The sequence below is a fragment of the Euleptes europaea genome, chromosome 1 (assembly GCF_029931775.1).
Source record: "Euleptes europaea isolate rEulEur1 chromosome 1, rEulEur1.hap1, whole genome shotgun sequence".
NCBI classification, from domain to species: Eukaryota; Metazoa; Chordata; class Lepidosauria; order Squamata; family Sphaerodactylidae; genus Euleptes; species Euleptes europaea.
In genome coordinates, this window is record NC_079312.1 from 129,119,071 (window position 1) to 129,136,028 (window position 16,958).

The 16,958-nt window shown below is 47.2% G+C and overlaps 1 protein-coding gene across 1 annotated transcript; it reads left to right on the top strand.

Annotated features, from left to right (window-relative positions):
- The first annotated feature begins 11,608 nt into the window (after window positions 1-11,608).
- On the top strand, window positions 11,609-15,516 carry LOC130476486 (translation initiation factor IF-2-like). The gene is made up of 3 exons (XM_056848434.1): window positions 11,609-11,618; window positions 13,935-14,008; window positions 14,614-15,516. Exons 1-3 carry the CDS (start codon window positions 11,609-11,611, stop codon window positions 15,514-15,516), a joined length of 987 nt encoding a protein of 328 aa, XP_056704412.1.
- The last annotated feature ends 1,442 nt before the right edge of the window (window positions 15,517-16,958 follow it).

Consider the following 16,958-nt stretch of genomic DNA (forward strand, 5'->3'; position numbering starts at 1 on the left):
CTGGCTCTTCAAAGCAATCATATCCTCTTTCTTCCTTCTGATTATGTACATTTTCCCCTTGTAGCTGCTGGAAATTTCTTTCTGGGTTGAGGGAGGGAAAGCCCACAATATCCAATCCGTTTCCTCTAAGAACAGCATGCCTTGTCCCTGTGTGCCGCTGCAGCTGATCAGTGCCATCCTAAGGCTGATGGATGCATATTTCCGTCAGGCTCTCTGGGGAAGGGTCACTCTTCAAGTTTAATAAAAAATAGTGCTTTCAAGGGGAAAAATGACAAAGTCATTTGCCACGTGTAATGCATCAGTGAATGAGCACCTGGTCTGGCAGGAGAGCTAAAATGGAACTTGGATAAAATGGCCACAGGCAGTCGATGAGTCCTATTAAAAGAACGAGAGGGCTGATTTGGGCTGGGATGAATCCAGGGCTCTGGGCAGGAGGCAGTTTTAGGCTTAATTTAGACATAGGCCGTGGGCAAATTACCTTGTTGCTCTTTGCCTCGCATTTCCTACTCATAAAGCAGAGATAATGCAATCTTTCTGCTTTGCTGAAGTCCTGTAGACTCTGATTTGCTGTCAAGTGAACAGAGATCACGGAGACAAAAGGTGCTGTCCCACCTGAAAAGGCCAACTGGCACATTGTCATGTGAGCTTTGACAGGGCAAAAGTTTATGTCATTGGATATATGAGCAAAGCCCAAAATCCTTGGGCAAATTTTAAAGGCCAAGTGGAAAGTACGGGCGTAGTAAGAGTGAAAAACTAGGGAGATGCCTGCTATTGAGGAGGGTGGATGCCCCCAGAATGATGGGAAGGTGGCCCAGGATGCTTGTGTCCTCACAACAGCTATCTCCCATGTCACGTTTTTCTTTCTTGCAAGAACTTGAGTCAAGTTGCCCTCACAAGTAAGGTCAAGTGGCAAGGATTTCGATCTGTGTTTACTTCGCATCAAAGATTGGTATGCCTTGCTCTGAGATGGACCAAACATCGATTATTGAGAGACAACACCTCAGAACATAAACTTAGCAAAGAGTTGTGCAGGTTCACATGAAGAACTACCAAGTGATGACCTAGATGGGGGTAGAAGGTCCATAACACACCCACCATTCCCCTATTCCCCTCGCTCAACCCCTCCCCTTCACCCTCCTGTGCCTCCAAAAAGACCAATACTATTAATAACAATGCCCTGACCTGGATTGCCCAGGCTAGCCTGATCTCGTCAGATCTCAGAAGCTAAGCAGGGTCAGCCCTGGTTAGTGTTTGGATGGGAGACCACCAAGGAATATCAGGGTTGCTGTGCAGAGGAAGGCACTGGCAAACCGCCTCTGTTAGTCTCTTGCCATGAAAACCCCCCAAAAGGGGATCAGTTGGCATTCTGGAGGATCTCCAGGCCCCATCTGGAAGTTGGCAACCCTACATAAGAGTGGCAAAAAACACATCATAATTTTATACTCTGGCTTTCATGGAGATGAATCAATTGCATGAAGTCCTTAAAGGCAACTCAGGGAGCAATCCTAAGCAGGTCTATGCAGAAGCAAGTCCAGCTTTATTCAGGTGTTCTTAGGATTGTAGCCTTGATTCCTATCTCAAGGAGATGTTACACAAAGTTAGGTAGCAGTAGGATGAAATAAGCACCTCCCACCCATCTGCTAGAAAGGTAGAGAAATCAATCATTCAAAGGATAGGGGATTCCAAAATTACTGGCAACATTAGCTTTGCTGCCCAGTTATCATAAGCAGGGCAGTGTAGCAAGGTTGCTTTCTTACAATAAAGACGTTTGCGTCTTGCTGTTTTTACATTGGGTTACAGGGGTTACTGCATAGATGTGCAGGGGTTACACAAACGGTGTTCTTGTTATTCCAGAGGGGGAGCTGCGATAACCCATTATAGCAGAAACAAAAAGGTGGCTTGTGGCGTCTTAAAGACTAACTGATTTAAAGCAGCATCAACTTGTGTAGACTAGAGCAGTAAAACAGTGGGATCAAAACTGAAGCCAAAAAGTAGAATCTGTGACATTTCTATACTAAACTCAAATGAACACAAGATAAGCACAGTGGATATTCACTGCAGTTGTAATAGGTGATAATGCAACCTTGTTAGACTTACTAAGCTAATTTAACACCTGTAGTGTGAGAGGAACACAGAACTCCTGTTGATCCCTAATTGGATTGTATTAAGCTTTCTGATAAATACTAATTCAGCTGTTTCATGCGCAGTTCTCCCTTCAAAGAATGGTGACATTTAGGTCATTGACAGAGTGTTCTGTCTTTACATAAAATATCATAGATTTCCTGCACTTCCTACTACTTTTTACATTTCACTACTTTTTGACCCCATTGTTTACTTCTTTTTAATCTATGTCTATATATGTGTGTGTGTGTGTGTCATCTGCCAACTGGGAACATGTTTCGAGCATCTGATGAATTGGATTCTAGTCTGCAAAATTTTATGCCACATTAAATCTGTTAGTCTTTAAGGTGCCACAAGATTGCCATTTGTTATGTGCACCATAATAACCACATTTATTTCCAGTCATCCTGTTACTTTTGCCTCTGCCTCTGAGTTTTGGACTGCACTGCAGGCTCCTTGAGGTAGGAATTTGCCTTTTGTTGAAATGTAAGGCACCAAATATGCTGCTGGCAGTAAATAATTATTAATCCTACCAGGTACTCTTGTATACTAAATTTGTACCCAGTATTGAAATGCATCCCTACACACACACGCGCACACACACACACACACACACACACATGGATAGGCTTAGTATATTCAGGCACTAGTGTTGCCAGGTCCCTCTTAGCCACTGGTGGGAGGTTTTTTTGGGCAGAGCCTGAGGAAGGTGGGGTTTGGGGAGGGGAGGGACTTCAATGCTATGGAGTCCAATGGCCAAAGCAGCCATTTTCTCCAGGTGAACTGATCTCTTATCGGCTGGAGATCAGTTGTAATAGCAGGAGATCTCCAGCTCATACCTGGAGGTTGGCAACCCAATCAGAGACTGATTTATATGTTACCTACGGAATGTCACTATTTGCCCTGGCTGCAAAGAAAATAAGAGCCAAAGAGGTTTTAAAGAGAGTAACCGTTTTGAATTTTTTAGAGAGAACAATTTTTTAAATTTAAAATTATTTGTATTGCATGGCTTAATATATCATTAATGTTCCCAGATTTTGTAGTAACTATGGATTTTCCTCAAAATTTAGCAAGCGTTCTCAAAACATGATTGTATGGTAAAATCACTGGTGGTTGCCAATACTGCTCTGTCTCTCACTCTGTTTTTGTAGCTGCATGAACAGTCTCATCCACAGGATGTTCTCTTGTTTTAAAATTGTGGTTGACCTATAATACATTTCAGAATGACTCCCTCCCCCCATTCTTATGTCACATCTGATCACAAGAACACATCTGCGAGGTATGTTAGTCTGTGATAGCGTGACTTCCGCAAGATCCTCCTTCATGCCTGAGGCTCTAAACCTAGGCCATCTGTATCCATGTTCTTTTTTTTCTGTTCCACCACATGGATTGGAAATGTGGATGACACATTCGCACAATGAGGCAGGATCGGATATGGGGATCAAATAAATCTTTGATATATCTAATAGGTATCCCATCCAATCAACCTACAGTAACTCCAGCAGTACATATGGTCAGTTGGTCACATGTTCTTATAGGGGCAGACTCTGGGGAATCAGAACCTTGTACGAGGTTTAGTTATGCAGATGCTGAAGTTGGGTCCCATCTCTGGCTTTCTTCTCCTAGGGCCATAACTAGGGGAGGGGGGCGAGGAGGGCAGCTGCCACCTAGGGTTGCCAACCCCCAGGTAATAGCTGGAGATCTCCTGCTATTACAACTGATCTCCAGCCGATAGAGATCAGTTCACCTGATTGGAAAGTTTGATAGATATGCTGAGTTGTTGTTATGATTCCGGACTGGCACTTTGGATACTGCTCGACTGTTTCCCATGAAGCAGTGCTAAAGCTGGTTGGGTTTTCTGCTCCCAAAAACATATGACAGGTCACTTTCTTCCCCCCCGCCCCGTACTTTTTTTGTTGCAGCCAGAGGTCTTGGTGTGTACTCATTTCAGTGAAGTCATCCATCTCCTCAATGCTCTGGCACCATGTGTCAGAAGCTTTGCCCTTCTCTGCTTGGCTGTTGTGCCACGCTCAAACAATCTCCTCCTACATCACAGCCTGGAAGTTATGCTGAAAACATAACACACAATTAGTTATACTATAAATGTGATCCAAAGGGAAAGTTCACTGTTACTCCAGTCACCAGACCTTGGGTAATTAATGGGGGTTTGCCCCCTTTCTTTGTGCAGGTGTGGTGTTGTGTCTAGTGCTACGGGTAGGGTTGCCAACCTCCAGGTACTAGCTGGAGATCTCCCACTATTACAACTGATCTCCAGCCAACAGAGATCAGTTCCCCTGGAGAAAATGGCCGCTTTGGCAATTGGACTCTATGGTATTGAAGTGCCTTCCCTCCCCAAACCCCGCCCCCTCAGGCTCCACCCCAAAAATCTCGCACTGGTGGTGAAGAAGGACCTGGCAACCCTAGCTATGAGACACCTCCTACATGTATTATGACTCAATCTTTTTTTAAAAAAATAATAAAAGGACGCAATGCCTTTATGCAGCCACAGAAATGTTTGCAAAGCTGAGCTCTTAATCAACAATCAAAGAAAGTCTGGTCCTGCAAATGGTACTCCTAATTAAAGTCAATGGGACTTCTGTTCTTGGACAGCTTGTTGAGTCAGCCCCAGGGTCGGAGCACGGATGAGTTGCCTGAGCCATAGACAGATTGATCTTGTGGCATGGCAATGCTTCTTTTTGCTGTTTCCAGTGTAATTAGGCTCATTTACAAAAGCAAAAAAAAATTCATATTCAAGTGTAGTTCTTGCCTTGTGGCATGTATATGTAAAACAGAATGTACTAGTGTGCATCTTTATAGAGTTTTTGTATATAAATGTAGACCCACAAATACTTGTCTGTAACACACTCAGGGTAAGCCGATAGGATTATGAATATATAAGCATAAGCAATCACTTTTTCTTCATGCTGTGCTATGATGCCAAGTAAGGGAAAGAGCAAGACTATTTCTCTGAAGAAAACGAACTGAAATATACTTGCATGCTAAATATTATAACCTGTGGGTTAACAAGATGGGACAGGTGAGGATGAATCACATATTACATGCCATACCAGTTTCGAGGTCCACAAAGCTGATGGGCATGCTTCTAGGGGCCTGGAAGCAATTTGGAGGCAATCACTAACAGCTACCAGGTATCAAACAGGTATCAAAGACAGTTTAGCCACTAGGGTGAATCAGGGCCTATAGGAACGAACATTTCAAGGGAATACAGCCAATGATCCAATGACAGTCAGAGCTCAACTGAATCCTTAAATTCTACCTCCACCAAGCCTAATGACTGACCAAGGCCGCCTCATGGCACTGAACTGGAAGGATCTTTAAGGAACAAAGGCCAAGACCATAGCCTTGTACTCCAACACTGCTTAGAGGCCTCTAAATGCATTACCGTTGTAGTCAAATGCCTGCAGGAAAAGGATGGGTGCTGGGAGACTGGGTAAGGTTGCCAGCTCTGGGCTGGGAAATACCTGGAGATTTTGTGGGTGGAGCCTGAGGAGGGCAGGCTTTGGAGGGGAGGGACTTCAATAGGGTATAATTGCACAGAGCCCACCTTCCAAAGCAGCCATTTTCTCCAGGTGAACTGATCTCTGTCTCCTGGAGATCAGAGGTAATAGTGGAAGATCTCCACTACCTGGAGGTTGGCAACTCTAATGGTGGAAGGGGGCAATACAGCTAGTCATGATTACCCAGTATGGGTCTGCCTTTTTAAAATTATGTTTACATAATAGGGATGCCAGCCTCCGGGTGGATGTGGTGATCCCCCGGAATTACAGCTCATCTCCAGATCACAGAAATCAGTTCCACTGGAAAAAATGGATGCTTTGGAGGGTGGACTGTATGGCATTGTACCCCACTGAGCTCCCTGTCCTCCCCAGGCTCCATCCCCAAATCTCTAGGAGTTTCTCAACTTGGATCTGGCAACCCTACCCCTCCATCCTCCGCCGGTGGCCAGGGGGGGACCTGGCGATCCCATTACAGGATTCCATTTCCCATTCAACATTGCAGGAAACCTATAGTGAATTAGTGCTAAATTCATCTGCGACATAAAGTGTAAACTTGGTGTTAACAAGACTAACTGTAGGGTTGCCAACCTCCAGGTGGTGGCTAGAGATCTCCCGCTATTAAAACTGATCTCCAAGTGATAGAAATCAGTTCCTCTGGAGAAAACGGCCACTTTGGCAATTGGACTCCATGGCATTGAAGTCCCTTCCCTCTCCAAACCCTTCCCTCCTCAGACTCCACCCCCAAAATCTCCAGGCATTTCCCAACCCGGAGCTGGCAACCCATATACATATGGCTCATGGCAAAGAAAGGCAGGGGCCCTGCTTGCTCTGTCACCGTGACTAGTGTTGCTTTAAGCATTTCACACACCCTCACACACTCACAAATCCTGCTAGGGAAACTTATACACCTGGACCTGGTGGTCTGGTTTCTCTTGAGTGTCTGTGACAGTTTTTCTCCAGGGTTTTACTGAGAGACTTTCCAAGTGACTGAGGCCCCAAATTCCCTCAGACTAGTCTGTATGCACTTATTAAACAATAGTTTGAGTAACCAATACCTCAGAGGCAGGATCAGACCTATTAAGTACGGTAAGCAGCAAAGTGCCATGTTAGGATCAAGTGACATCCTCTGTATGTTTTGCTTTGGTCCATTTTAACTAGCACAGAATATTCGGATGTGCCTGTTTGTGGTTTTACTTGATGAGAAGTCAAGGTTAGGTTGAATCTGTTAGGTGGCTGTCATGGGCACTTACCTATATTGGGATTCAACATGCCTAACTGGAAAGCAAATTGTACTTTTAATGAACAGCAGGCATAATTGTAGGAAAGATCTTGGGGGAAAGACCCAAGAAGCTAAGGTCAGTATTTTCTCATTTTACAGAAGGCTGATGGCCCCAGAGACTGGCAAACATTAAGCAAGGAAGCATTCAGACATGCAATGAACAACAACACAAAAATAATTTCAGGAAGGTCATTGGATTCAACTGACAAGATACACACTTCAGCTGTTTTCCTCCAGCGCAAATGAATGCCATCTACCTAACACAAAACACAATAATATTATACTAATAGTCTTATAATTAATAATAACCTAGTTAATTAACCTGCCCTGCACTTTGACTCAGCGTCATTCTTCTTATTTATTTAAAATGTTTATTACTCAAAGCAGTTAATAAAACAATATATATATATTTAAAAACCCTAAAAGTCTACAATTTAAAATCTCAATTAGGACTGGCGATAAATAAAAACTAAATTAGTTAAATGCAACCCTAAATAAAACTGTCTTCAATGGCCTCCTGAAGATTAAAAGCGAGGGGGCCAGGCACACCTCTGTGGGGCGGCCTCCGAAAAGACCCTCTCTCATGTGCCCACCAGATGAGCTTCTTTGATGGGTAGGGTTGCCAACCTCCAGGTACTAGCTGGAGATCTCCTGCTATTACAGCTGATCTCCAGCAGATTGAGTCCACCTGGAGAAAATGGCCACTTTGGCAGTTGGACTCTGTGGCATTGAAGTCCCCCCTCCCCAAACCCCATCCTTCTCAGGCTCCGCTCCAAAACCTCCCGCCGGTGGCGAAGAAGTACCTGCCAACCCTATTGAAGGGTGAGACAGTCAGGAGGGCCTCCCCCTGTGTTCTTAATTCCTGGGCAGGAATTGTATAGGAAAAGATGGTCCTTCAGTCCCAAGCCATGTAGGGCATTAAAGGACAAAACCAACACCTTGAATTGCGCTTGGGAGTGGATCAGCAGGCAATGTAATAGCTACTGTACCAGGGTCACATGCTCCTGGTAGCTGGCCCCAATCAGCAGTCTAGCCCAACATTCTGCACTAGCTGCAGCTTCTTAACATTATTCACGGGTAGTCCCAATTAGAGTGCATTGTAGTAGATAGGGTTGCCAACCTCCAGGTAATAGCTGGAGATCTCCTGCTACTACAACTGATCTCCAGCCACTAGAGATCAGTTCATCTGGAGAAAATGGCTGCTTTGGTAATTGGACTCTATGACATTGAAGTCTCTCTCCTCCCCAAACCCCACCCTCCCCAGGCTCCACCCCCAAAACCTCCCACTGGTGGTGAAGAGGCACCTGGCAACCTAGTAGTAGGCCATTCTAAATGTAATTAAGGCATGGATTCCTGTGGCTAGATCTGACTGAACCAGATACAGATACAGCTGATGCCCCAGCCAAAGCTGGGCAAAAGCACCCTAAGGTAGGGTTGCCAACTCCAGGATGGGAAATACTTGGGAGCCAGAGTTACATTTGCAACAAAATGGAAAGCAGAAGATTGCTGATGGTGGGAAGTTTGGCAAAGTAAACTAGCAGAGTATGCAGTAATGGCAAAATTAATGACCTATGTGAATAATAGACCAATCACAGAATTTCTAGATGAATGGAAAGCATATTATTCATATTATTCCTATAAAATGGGGAGTGCAAGAGGAAGCACGCCGAATTGTTTTATATGTGTGTGTGTGTGTTTGTATGTATTAATGTTAGTTTCTTTGCTATATTGTACCAAAAGGCGTTTAAGAGAAAAACATTTAAATGAATAGCAGGTAGATGACAACAGAGCAATCTTAAAGGGGGTGGTGGTTGTGGGGCACCCAGGGACGATGCAGCCATGCCACCCCAAGTGGCTTACAGAGGCTTGGTTTCTATAAAAAAAATCAGATTTTCCCCAAGCAAGTTCATGCCAGCAAAAGGGGGTGTTCCCGGGGCAAAGGGGTTCAGGGAACGGACTAAAGTCAACTCCGCCCCCAGGAACATCCCCTTTGGCACCAGCGTGAGCCCCTGCACCAGATAAATACTGCTGACAGAGCCCCTGCCGCACGCTGCCACGTGGCTCCCTACTATCAGTATAAGTGGCCCTGCGCTGGCATTAGTGCCCATTTTCATGCCTCAAGTGGCATTAATGCTGGTGCAGGGGTGACAACGCTGGCGCAGGGGTGACGCTGGCTCTTAAGCCGACTCACCCCCCTTCAAGATTGCTCTGTAAAAAGGACTTATTTTTTAATATCCCTACATTATTTTTAGAAATTTGTTTAAATTAAATATAATAGTTACCACCACTCAATTTATATCACTATTTATTAATATTTTAAATATTATTGTTATCATCAATTATTGTTTATTATATGTATATAAAAAAATCTTTGATGAAATTGGATTATTTTTCTAATTTTTGTTTATATCCTTTTCCCAGCATTTAATTTTTTTATTTAATGCATTTAGACGTTGGACTGTTAGAACAACCCTCCCCATTGTTGCATTTAAGAGAGTGATTTGCGCGGTGTCCTGATGTTTCTATTTCCTATTTGTGCACATCGTTGCTTGTTGCATTTCATGGGAGACATAACCAGTGAAAGTTTTTTTATCCGACTGTGAAGGGGGTAGTTCTGTGCTCTTATTCCCACTCTATCCATTCCTACAGCCTGTTTCTTTCTTGTTTTCCTGGGAGATGGATGGAAGAGGAATGCTTAATAATGAACTCTAAAGGTTACCATCCATCCTTAGTGCAAATTTAATAGCACAGTGGACGGATGCACTCTGATTGTTTTTTGGGGGTATGTGCATATGTGCCAGCATTCAGACGCAAGAATCTCATAAAACAGTGGAGGCACCAATTCAAAAGGTACTCAGTGAGGTGGTGACCAATCACAGTGCACCAGGGCACCATTGCTAGAGTGCATGCGCAAAAAGAAAAAGGGAGTATCTGGTGCATCCACAATTTCACGAATAACGCCATGCTCCCCAGGAGAAAAAAAATAATTCCTTTTAGAAAAGTGTGGACAGGGTAAAACGTTCTTGGGAAAACAGAATACAACGGCGAAAGAGGAAAGATGTGAACAAAAAAATTGAATGTGTTTCCAAGCCTCACAAATCGACCATGAGGAAAAACTGTTGTAGGTGATTCAAGTGGAAATGGCCACTGTTTTGTCAGGATTAAGTTTCTTAGGCATTCAGTATTCCAGAACTGGTCCTTTTGAGTTCTCAACCATTTTCCTATTTGGGGATACAAAACAGTATACTGTGCAAATTTGTTTATCCTTGTGACTTTCTATGACTCCATCTGGATGCCACTCCCTTTCATCCTTATTTGCTCATGATTTAATATCTGTTTGCACAGATTTAGGGAATCTGAGGGTGATTGTTTTTTGCCAAATTTATCATCTGCCCCTTTTGAGTTCTGCAGGGAAGATGTTCATATTCTACAAGTAAAGTGAAGTGCTACAACTTCAGATTCTTCCTCTCAGAACAGCGTATATAACAAAAAGAAATGTAGCTGCAAAATTTGCCTGAGGCAATTCTGGCGAGCTACCAAAAGATCTACTCTAATTTACACACCAACAAGTTGAAAACAGATTCTCACATGAGATATGAGTTCCCTTTCAAAATATACACCTGTTTGACTTTGCTGCTAAGGTAAGGTGCCCTAGTTGGGAAGTAAGCATCAATTGCCTGAATATGGGTGCATTTACCTTTAGGAATTATAATTTATTCCCAGTCTGGGACAAAGAGCTGGATTCAGGAATCCATATTTAGTGTCCTGCCACTGGCTCAGTTCAGAGACAGATCAGTTGCTCAGCAATTCCCCTTCCTGTTGGCTTCAATAGGATACTTGTCACTGTGCCAGAGACTGAAGTTGTGGCCTACAGTGCTAAAGATAGGCACCCTTAAACAGCCTGAGTTATATATAACTGTTTAGCAATGCTGTAACAGACTCTCTCGTTCTCTTTAGCTGGAAGACAATGTGAAACTTATGATATCACCTATTCAGTCCCTGGAGTATCACAGTGACCTCCCATTGTCATGTACAAGTAACGGGGGAAGGGGTTTTCTCTAGTATTGACAGGGAATTAACAACACTGCCTTGGGTTGATTCTAGAGCTTTCCCTCTCTGCACTGGGAACCCAAGTGGATCCTCTACCAGAAATGCATTGGTATAAAATTGACGGTTGGTTTTATGCTAGCTGTGGGCTGATGCTCAATCAAGCTACGGAATCTGCAGCATAGGTAATGTTTCAAGACTACATGGTACTAGAAGTGGTGCTGGCTTTCCCTCTCTCACCACATCTAAGCTGCAGCAAATACCGCCCCAGGGGACAGGTTAGTTTTAGGACATGTTTGTCTACTTGTGCTCTGAACAAGGATTCTGCCACAATTCTGGGAATAAGACAAGCCCCATTTATTTATTTATTACTCCAAGGAGCTCAGAGAAGGTTAGACATGGCTCCCAGTTGGTCTCCCATCTAGGCACTGCGTAAGATCAGGCCACCGTAGCTGTAGTCATTGTGTTTTCAGACAGTTCAGTGGGTCTTTCTTGTGCCACAATCACAGATTTGAGAACATCAGTTGCTCTGTAGAACAGTGTTAATAGCCCTGCCTTAGAGATTAGCAGGGCCCAACCTTCTGGCAGACATTCTTGGCATCCACAGTGCCTACAGCTGTTCCTGAAGAGCAGAAAGGAGCAGATGGAGCACGGTGAGAAGACTCCATCTTTGTCTCTTCTCCTTCAACCTTGCTTTGATACTCCTGTCCTCTCTGGTGGTCACTGCTTGTGGTGTCTTTTAAACCTTTTCACAAATGAAGGCTTTTATATTTCCTGTGTCTGTAATTCCTATATATAGATTTAATGAGATGATATGACCGCTTGGTCCTGTTCTGCAAAGTACAAGTTTGTTCATGGATATATTTTTTTAAAACCTCTACTAGACACTGGATTATTATGTTTTGGTATGTGAGGGGTTCTTTGTGGGTATGTTGTTCCCAGCCATTTCAGTACTCCCGGGTTTATCGGCAGCCCCAGATCCTCCTAACCAAGGCACTGTCACTATCCTGGTTTCAAAAGAAATAACTTTCTATGCATACTTTTTTGGAAGTTGTATATCAAAAGGATTGGGCATTGGGCATTACGCAGCAATCTGATGTAACCAGAATGCTTTTTTTTTTAGCTTTTGAATCTTGGCCCATGACGTCTTGAAGATACAGTTTGGGGTACCTTTTGACATATTTTTTCCTTATTAAGATACAGAAGTGATTGCAAAGCTAGAAGGGAACGTTCTCTTCTTTGTGCCCTGCTTTCAAAGGAATGCCCTGATCCATTGACCTTTGATTTGTGTTTGGGAGCTAGAAGGGACCAGGGAGAAACAGGTCACTCAGAGGTCTTTACAAATAGCAACCAACTCACTGTGCCCCAATTTCCCAGAAGTCATGTCTAAAAAGAAGAGTTCTGATGGGAAAAACATTGAATGGTTTGCCGGCTAAGAACAGGTGAAGGCCATAATATTCCCCTTGGTTGTGAAAACTCATTCTGAGCATCTTAGATCTGAATTGGTAGTTAAATACTCAGTTGATGAGGTGTCATAGCCAAATCACCACACTAGGGATCACACATGCCCTCTGAAAGCTAAAACTAGACCCTTTTATTGATTGAGTGGTAAAGCCTGTGGCTATCTGTGCAATAGAAGCCTCCTCAAAACAGTTTATATACTTGGGTATTCTGCAAAATTAGGCACCCAATCAGACCAGCAAAGAGATGAATTCAGATTTGTGTTGCACAAAAGCAAGGTGTGTGTCACGATGGGGGAGGGGTGGCTGGGTGCTCTGGAAAATCATCTTGCCTTGTATGTAATTACTGTGTCCAAAGCTAAATCTCTGGGTTGTTCATGTTGAGCCAGTGCGCAGTTAGTTTTTCTAAACTAAGAGTATCTGAGTAATTCCAGTGCTTTCTTCAGTACCCCACAAGAGCCCTTCTTTGAAATCTGAGCTCAAGCAACAAACTGTCTTGTTATAAAGTATGTGTTATGTATAAATGGGGGTGAGGAGGCTTGTATTCTAGCACAGGGGTCTCAAAACTGCGGCTCCAGAGCCGCATCCGGTTCTTTGGCCCGTTGAGTGCGGCTCTCCGAACTTGGTTCAGAGCCCCTGCTCTTGCGCCCGCTAGCACCAGCAGCCAGGCTGCGGAGCTGGCGCGCCTGAGAGAGAGAGAGAGTGGGTGAGCGGGCGCGCTGTCTCTCCCCCCCACCCACCGTGGAGAATGGCCGGGTCCCCCTTTCCCTTTCCCTCAATGGTTGGGAGGCTAAAGCCTCCCGTCCCCTCTAGCTGCGCGATTGCTGGGCAGCTCAGCGGTTCCTGGCCCCCCTGCCTATCAGCTGTTGGGCGGGGCGGGCTTCCTTTGGTAGACCTGGCCTCCGGCTGAGTCCCACTGGGAGGCCATGTCTACCCACTGGCTTTCTAGGCGGTAGACCTGGACTCCGAGGAGGGGGAAAAGTTCCCCTTCAGAGGCCAGGTCTACCAATTGGCTTCTATGGGCCTCCGGAGGCCAGGTCTACTGCCAAGAAAGCCAATGGGTAGACCTGGCCTCCCAATGGGACTCACCCGGAGGCCAGGTCTACCAATAGGCTTTTATGGCTGTAGACCAGGCCTCCAGATGAGGACTCTGGACGGGGAGGGGGAAATGGCAGGGACTTACAATTTAATTTTTATCAATAAATAAGATCACTATTAAGTATGATATCAAGTTTTATTCAGTGTACCTATAGTTTAATTAAAACTTAAAACTTTAATTAAAGTTTATTAAGTTAATAAACAGTGTACCTACCTATATAATTTAAGTTTAAGAAATTTGGCTCTCAAAAGAAATCTCAATCGTTGTACTGTTGATATTTGGCTCTTTTGACTAATGAGTTTGCCGACCCCTGTTCTAGCAGATCAGAGAATTAGTTCTGGCCTCTAGCTAACTACATCCTTAGAATGCCCAGAGACCTCCCTCACTCTGCCAGAGCACCTGTGTTGTAGGAAAAGGACACCAGTATGACAAGCGCCTGGATAACTTCTTCAATGAAAGTGCATATGAAGTGAAAATGGCCCCAGTGAGACTCCATTCCATACAGGACGGTGGTGATGACACCAATCAAGAACGAACATGGGAGATTTTAGTACTGTTCTTTAAAATCCCTCAATACTAGCCCTGTTCACATGTTATGGTGAATGCTTGTGTAATCCACATACATTGTACGTTTGATTTTTCTTTTTAGATATGTTGTGTAATCATATTCAACACATGTACATTAGAATGTGTGATTTAAACATTTACCCAGGTGACCTGGATAGCCCCAGGCTAGCCTGATCTTGTCAGACCTCAGAAGCTAAGTAGGGCCGACCCTGGCAAGTATTTGGAGGGAACCCCAGAGTTGTGACTTGGAGGCAGGCAATGACAAACCACCTCTGAACGTCTCTTGCCTTGAAAACCCCGTGGGGGTTGCCATAAATCAGCGGTGACTTAATGGCACCAAAAAAAGAAATCCAGGTACTGGTCCCCAATGTTATCTTTACAGTGCACACATGTTCCTCCTGTCTTGCCGACAGATGTACACGTGTTCACCGTAACGTGTGAACAGGGTTACTAACCAGTGCTGAACACGGAAAGCGTGCGAGAGCGCTACATTACCAAGCCGCCTCCTTCCCTTTGAACAAGTCCAGTAGCGTCTCCGATTCCCCCCTTGGTCCACGTAGCAAACGGAGAGCGACCCAGCCCCGGTCGGAGGCTGCCCCACGCCACAGGGCCAACCCCGGCTGGCCACCCGGCCTTTCGCAACTCTCGCCCCCTCCCCGCCGGCTGCCTCGCGGGGGAGGGGGCTGCGCCTCTCCCCGAGCCCCTCCCACCCACGCCGCCCCACTTAAGGGCCAGGGTCCGCGCTCTCGCCCACAGACCGGCTCGTGGCGGGGCGCGGGGCCGTCGACGGGGAGCCGGGCCGCGCGCGGGCAGACCCACGGCAGGGCCGAGGATGGCCGCGGGACGGCGGAAGGGGAGCGGGCAGCGCAGCGGCCGAGCGGGCAGCCCGCCGGCGGGGCCCCGGGGGGGCGGGGGAGCCTGGCGGCGGCGGGGCGGCTCGGGACCGGAGGCGGCCCGGGGCTGGCCGAGGGGGCGTCGCGGCCGCTCCTGCTAGCCGGCGCCCCCTCGAGCCCCTCCGGGAGGCTCGCGCGGGCCTGGGGCGGCCGGGCGAGCCAAGCCCCCCACACCTTCCGAGGGCGCGGGCGGTCTGTGCGATGCGTCCTCGAGGTGAGTGCCTGGGAGGCCGCCCTTCCTCGCCGACCTGAGCAGGGGGGAAGTGGCGGGAGCAAAGACTCTGCCCCCCCACCCCCCCACCCCCCTCCCGTAAACACCCCTCGCGACCTTTTCCCGACCCGGGAGCGGCGCGAGGCGGCGCCACCTGACCCCTCGCTGGCCCCGGCGCCAGGGGAGGGGAGGGGAGGGCGGCCCCGCGCCAAGGGGAGGACGCCCACCCCGCCTCAAAGCCACCCCGCCGTCCCGCCCGCCCCCTCCCTCCCTCCCTCCGCCTGGGCCGGGGAGACGGACGACGCCCGAGGAGGGCGATGAAGGCTGGCGGGAGGAGCCCTTCGCCGGCCTCCGGAGCTGGCGGCCCCCGCGCCTCCTCCGAGGGCCATGCCCCGCCGAGGGCGCCTCCCCCCTCCCAAACCTGAGGCGGCTTCTCCCCCCGCCCCCCGCCCCGGGAGGCGCTTCTGACGGCAGCCGGGCGGCCCGAGGGAAGGAGGGCGCGCCGGGGAGAGTGGCCGGCCGCGCGGGGGGACCCGCCGAGAGCCGCCTTCCCGCCCAGACCGGACGAGCCCAGACCGGCGCTGGACAGCAGGGGATGCGGCCCGCCGCAGCGCTTGCCCTCTAGTAAGTCACCCCCGCCGTCGCCGCCGCCGCTTGCTCGCGAGGAGCCCCAGAGGCGCGGACGTGACCGGCTCCGTCTCTTGGCCGCTTGGCGCGTTTCGGGACGCGGCGGCTCCAGGTCCCTCCTGGGGATCTCTCGCGCGGCTCCCCAAGTTCTGAAACCCCAAAGCAGAACTTTCTTCTCGCCCCCTTCCCGGCCCTTCCTTTCTCCTCCGGCCGCTTCCTTCCAGAGGGTTTGGATTCGCTCCGATCTACCCCCGTGGGTCGGGTCGGGTTGTATTTCAGTGTATTTCAGGTTTGGAGATGTCTGCGCTCGCGTTTCTTCATCTTTTTTTAATCTCCCGAGTGTCAGTATTTGCATCCCCATCTAGCACCTTGCGTAACGTCGCATGAGGCAGGACACTTTGCATTTATTTTGGGTTAATCCATATGCGATCTTTTAAAGCTGCATTTACCCCCCCCTCCCCTTTTTTATTTTTTTGCCTGTCTGAGCTCCAGCCCAGCGGGTCCCGGTGACAAATGCTTTTTATTGCCCTCCCTTCCCCACTTTGCATCCCCGCATCTGGCCTTGGTTTTCAAATAACGGGTTCTGTGTTCTAAATAGGTATTGGTAATGCTTTATTTTGTCTCCAACTGTTGCTGCCTGAGGAGTTAACCGGGAGGGGAAAGGACGTTCTCATGATAATATTTATCTCTCAGAGAGAGCAGGTGGGGAAAGAGGGGGAGAGGGGAGTTTGGGGATTGCTGTCACCCTCTTCCGGATGCCCCCCCCCCAAAAAAAAACTAGTTGTTAGAAGACCCAACAGAGTGATGGAGAAAGAAACCTGTGGAGGGGGATGGTAAGGAAAAAGGAGATCAGTGGTAGGGGTGAAATTTCCAGTAGCTTCCTGTGGAGAAGAATTGCATCACCATCTCCCCTGCTTATGTGTCCTTGTCACTCATCCAAGTGAAGTCAGGAGTAGATTGGAGGGGTTCCCCTCCTCTTCTTTTTCACACTTTGAATTCTCTTTTGCATTTGCTGGTGTAAATCGATGACACTTGCTTCACACACCCCCTCCACTCTGCCTCATGCCTTACAATTAATTTAATAGATGATAAAATGAAACAGGAGACCAGTGGTACCTCAAAGAGTAACAGGTGTC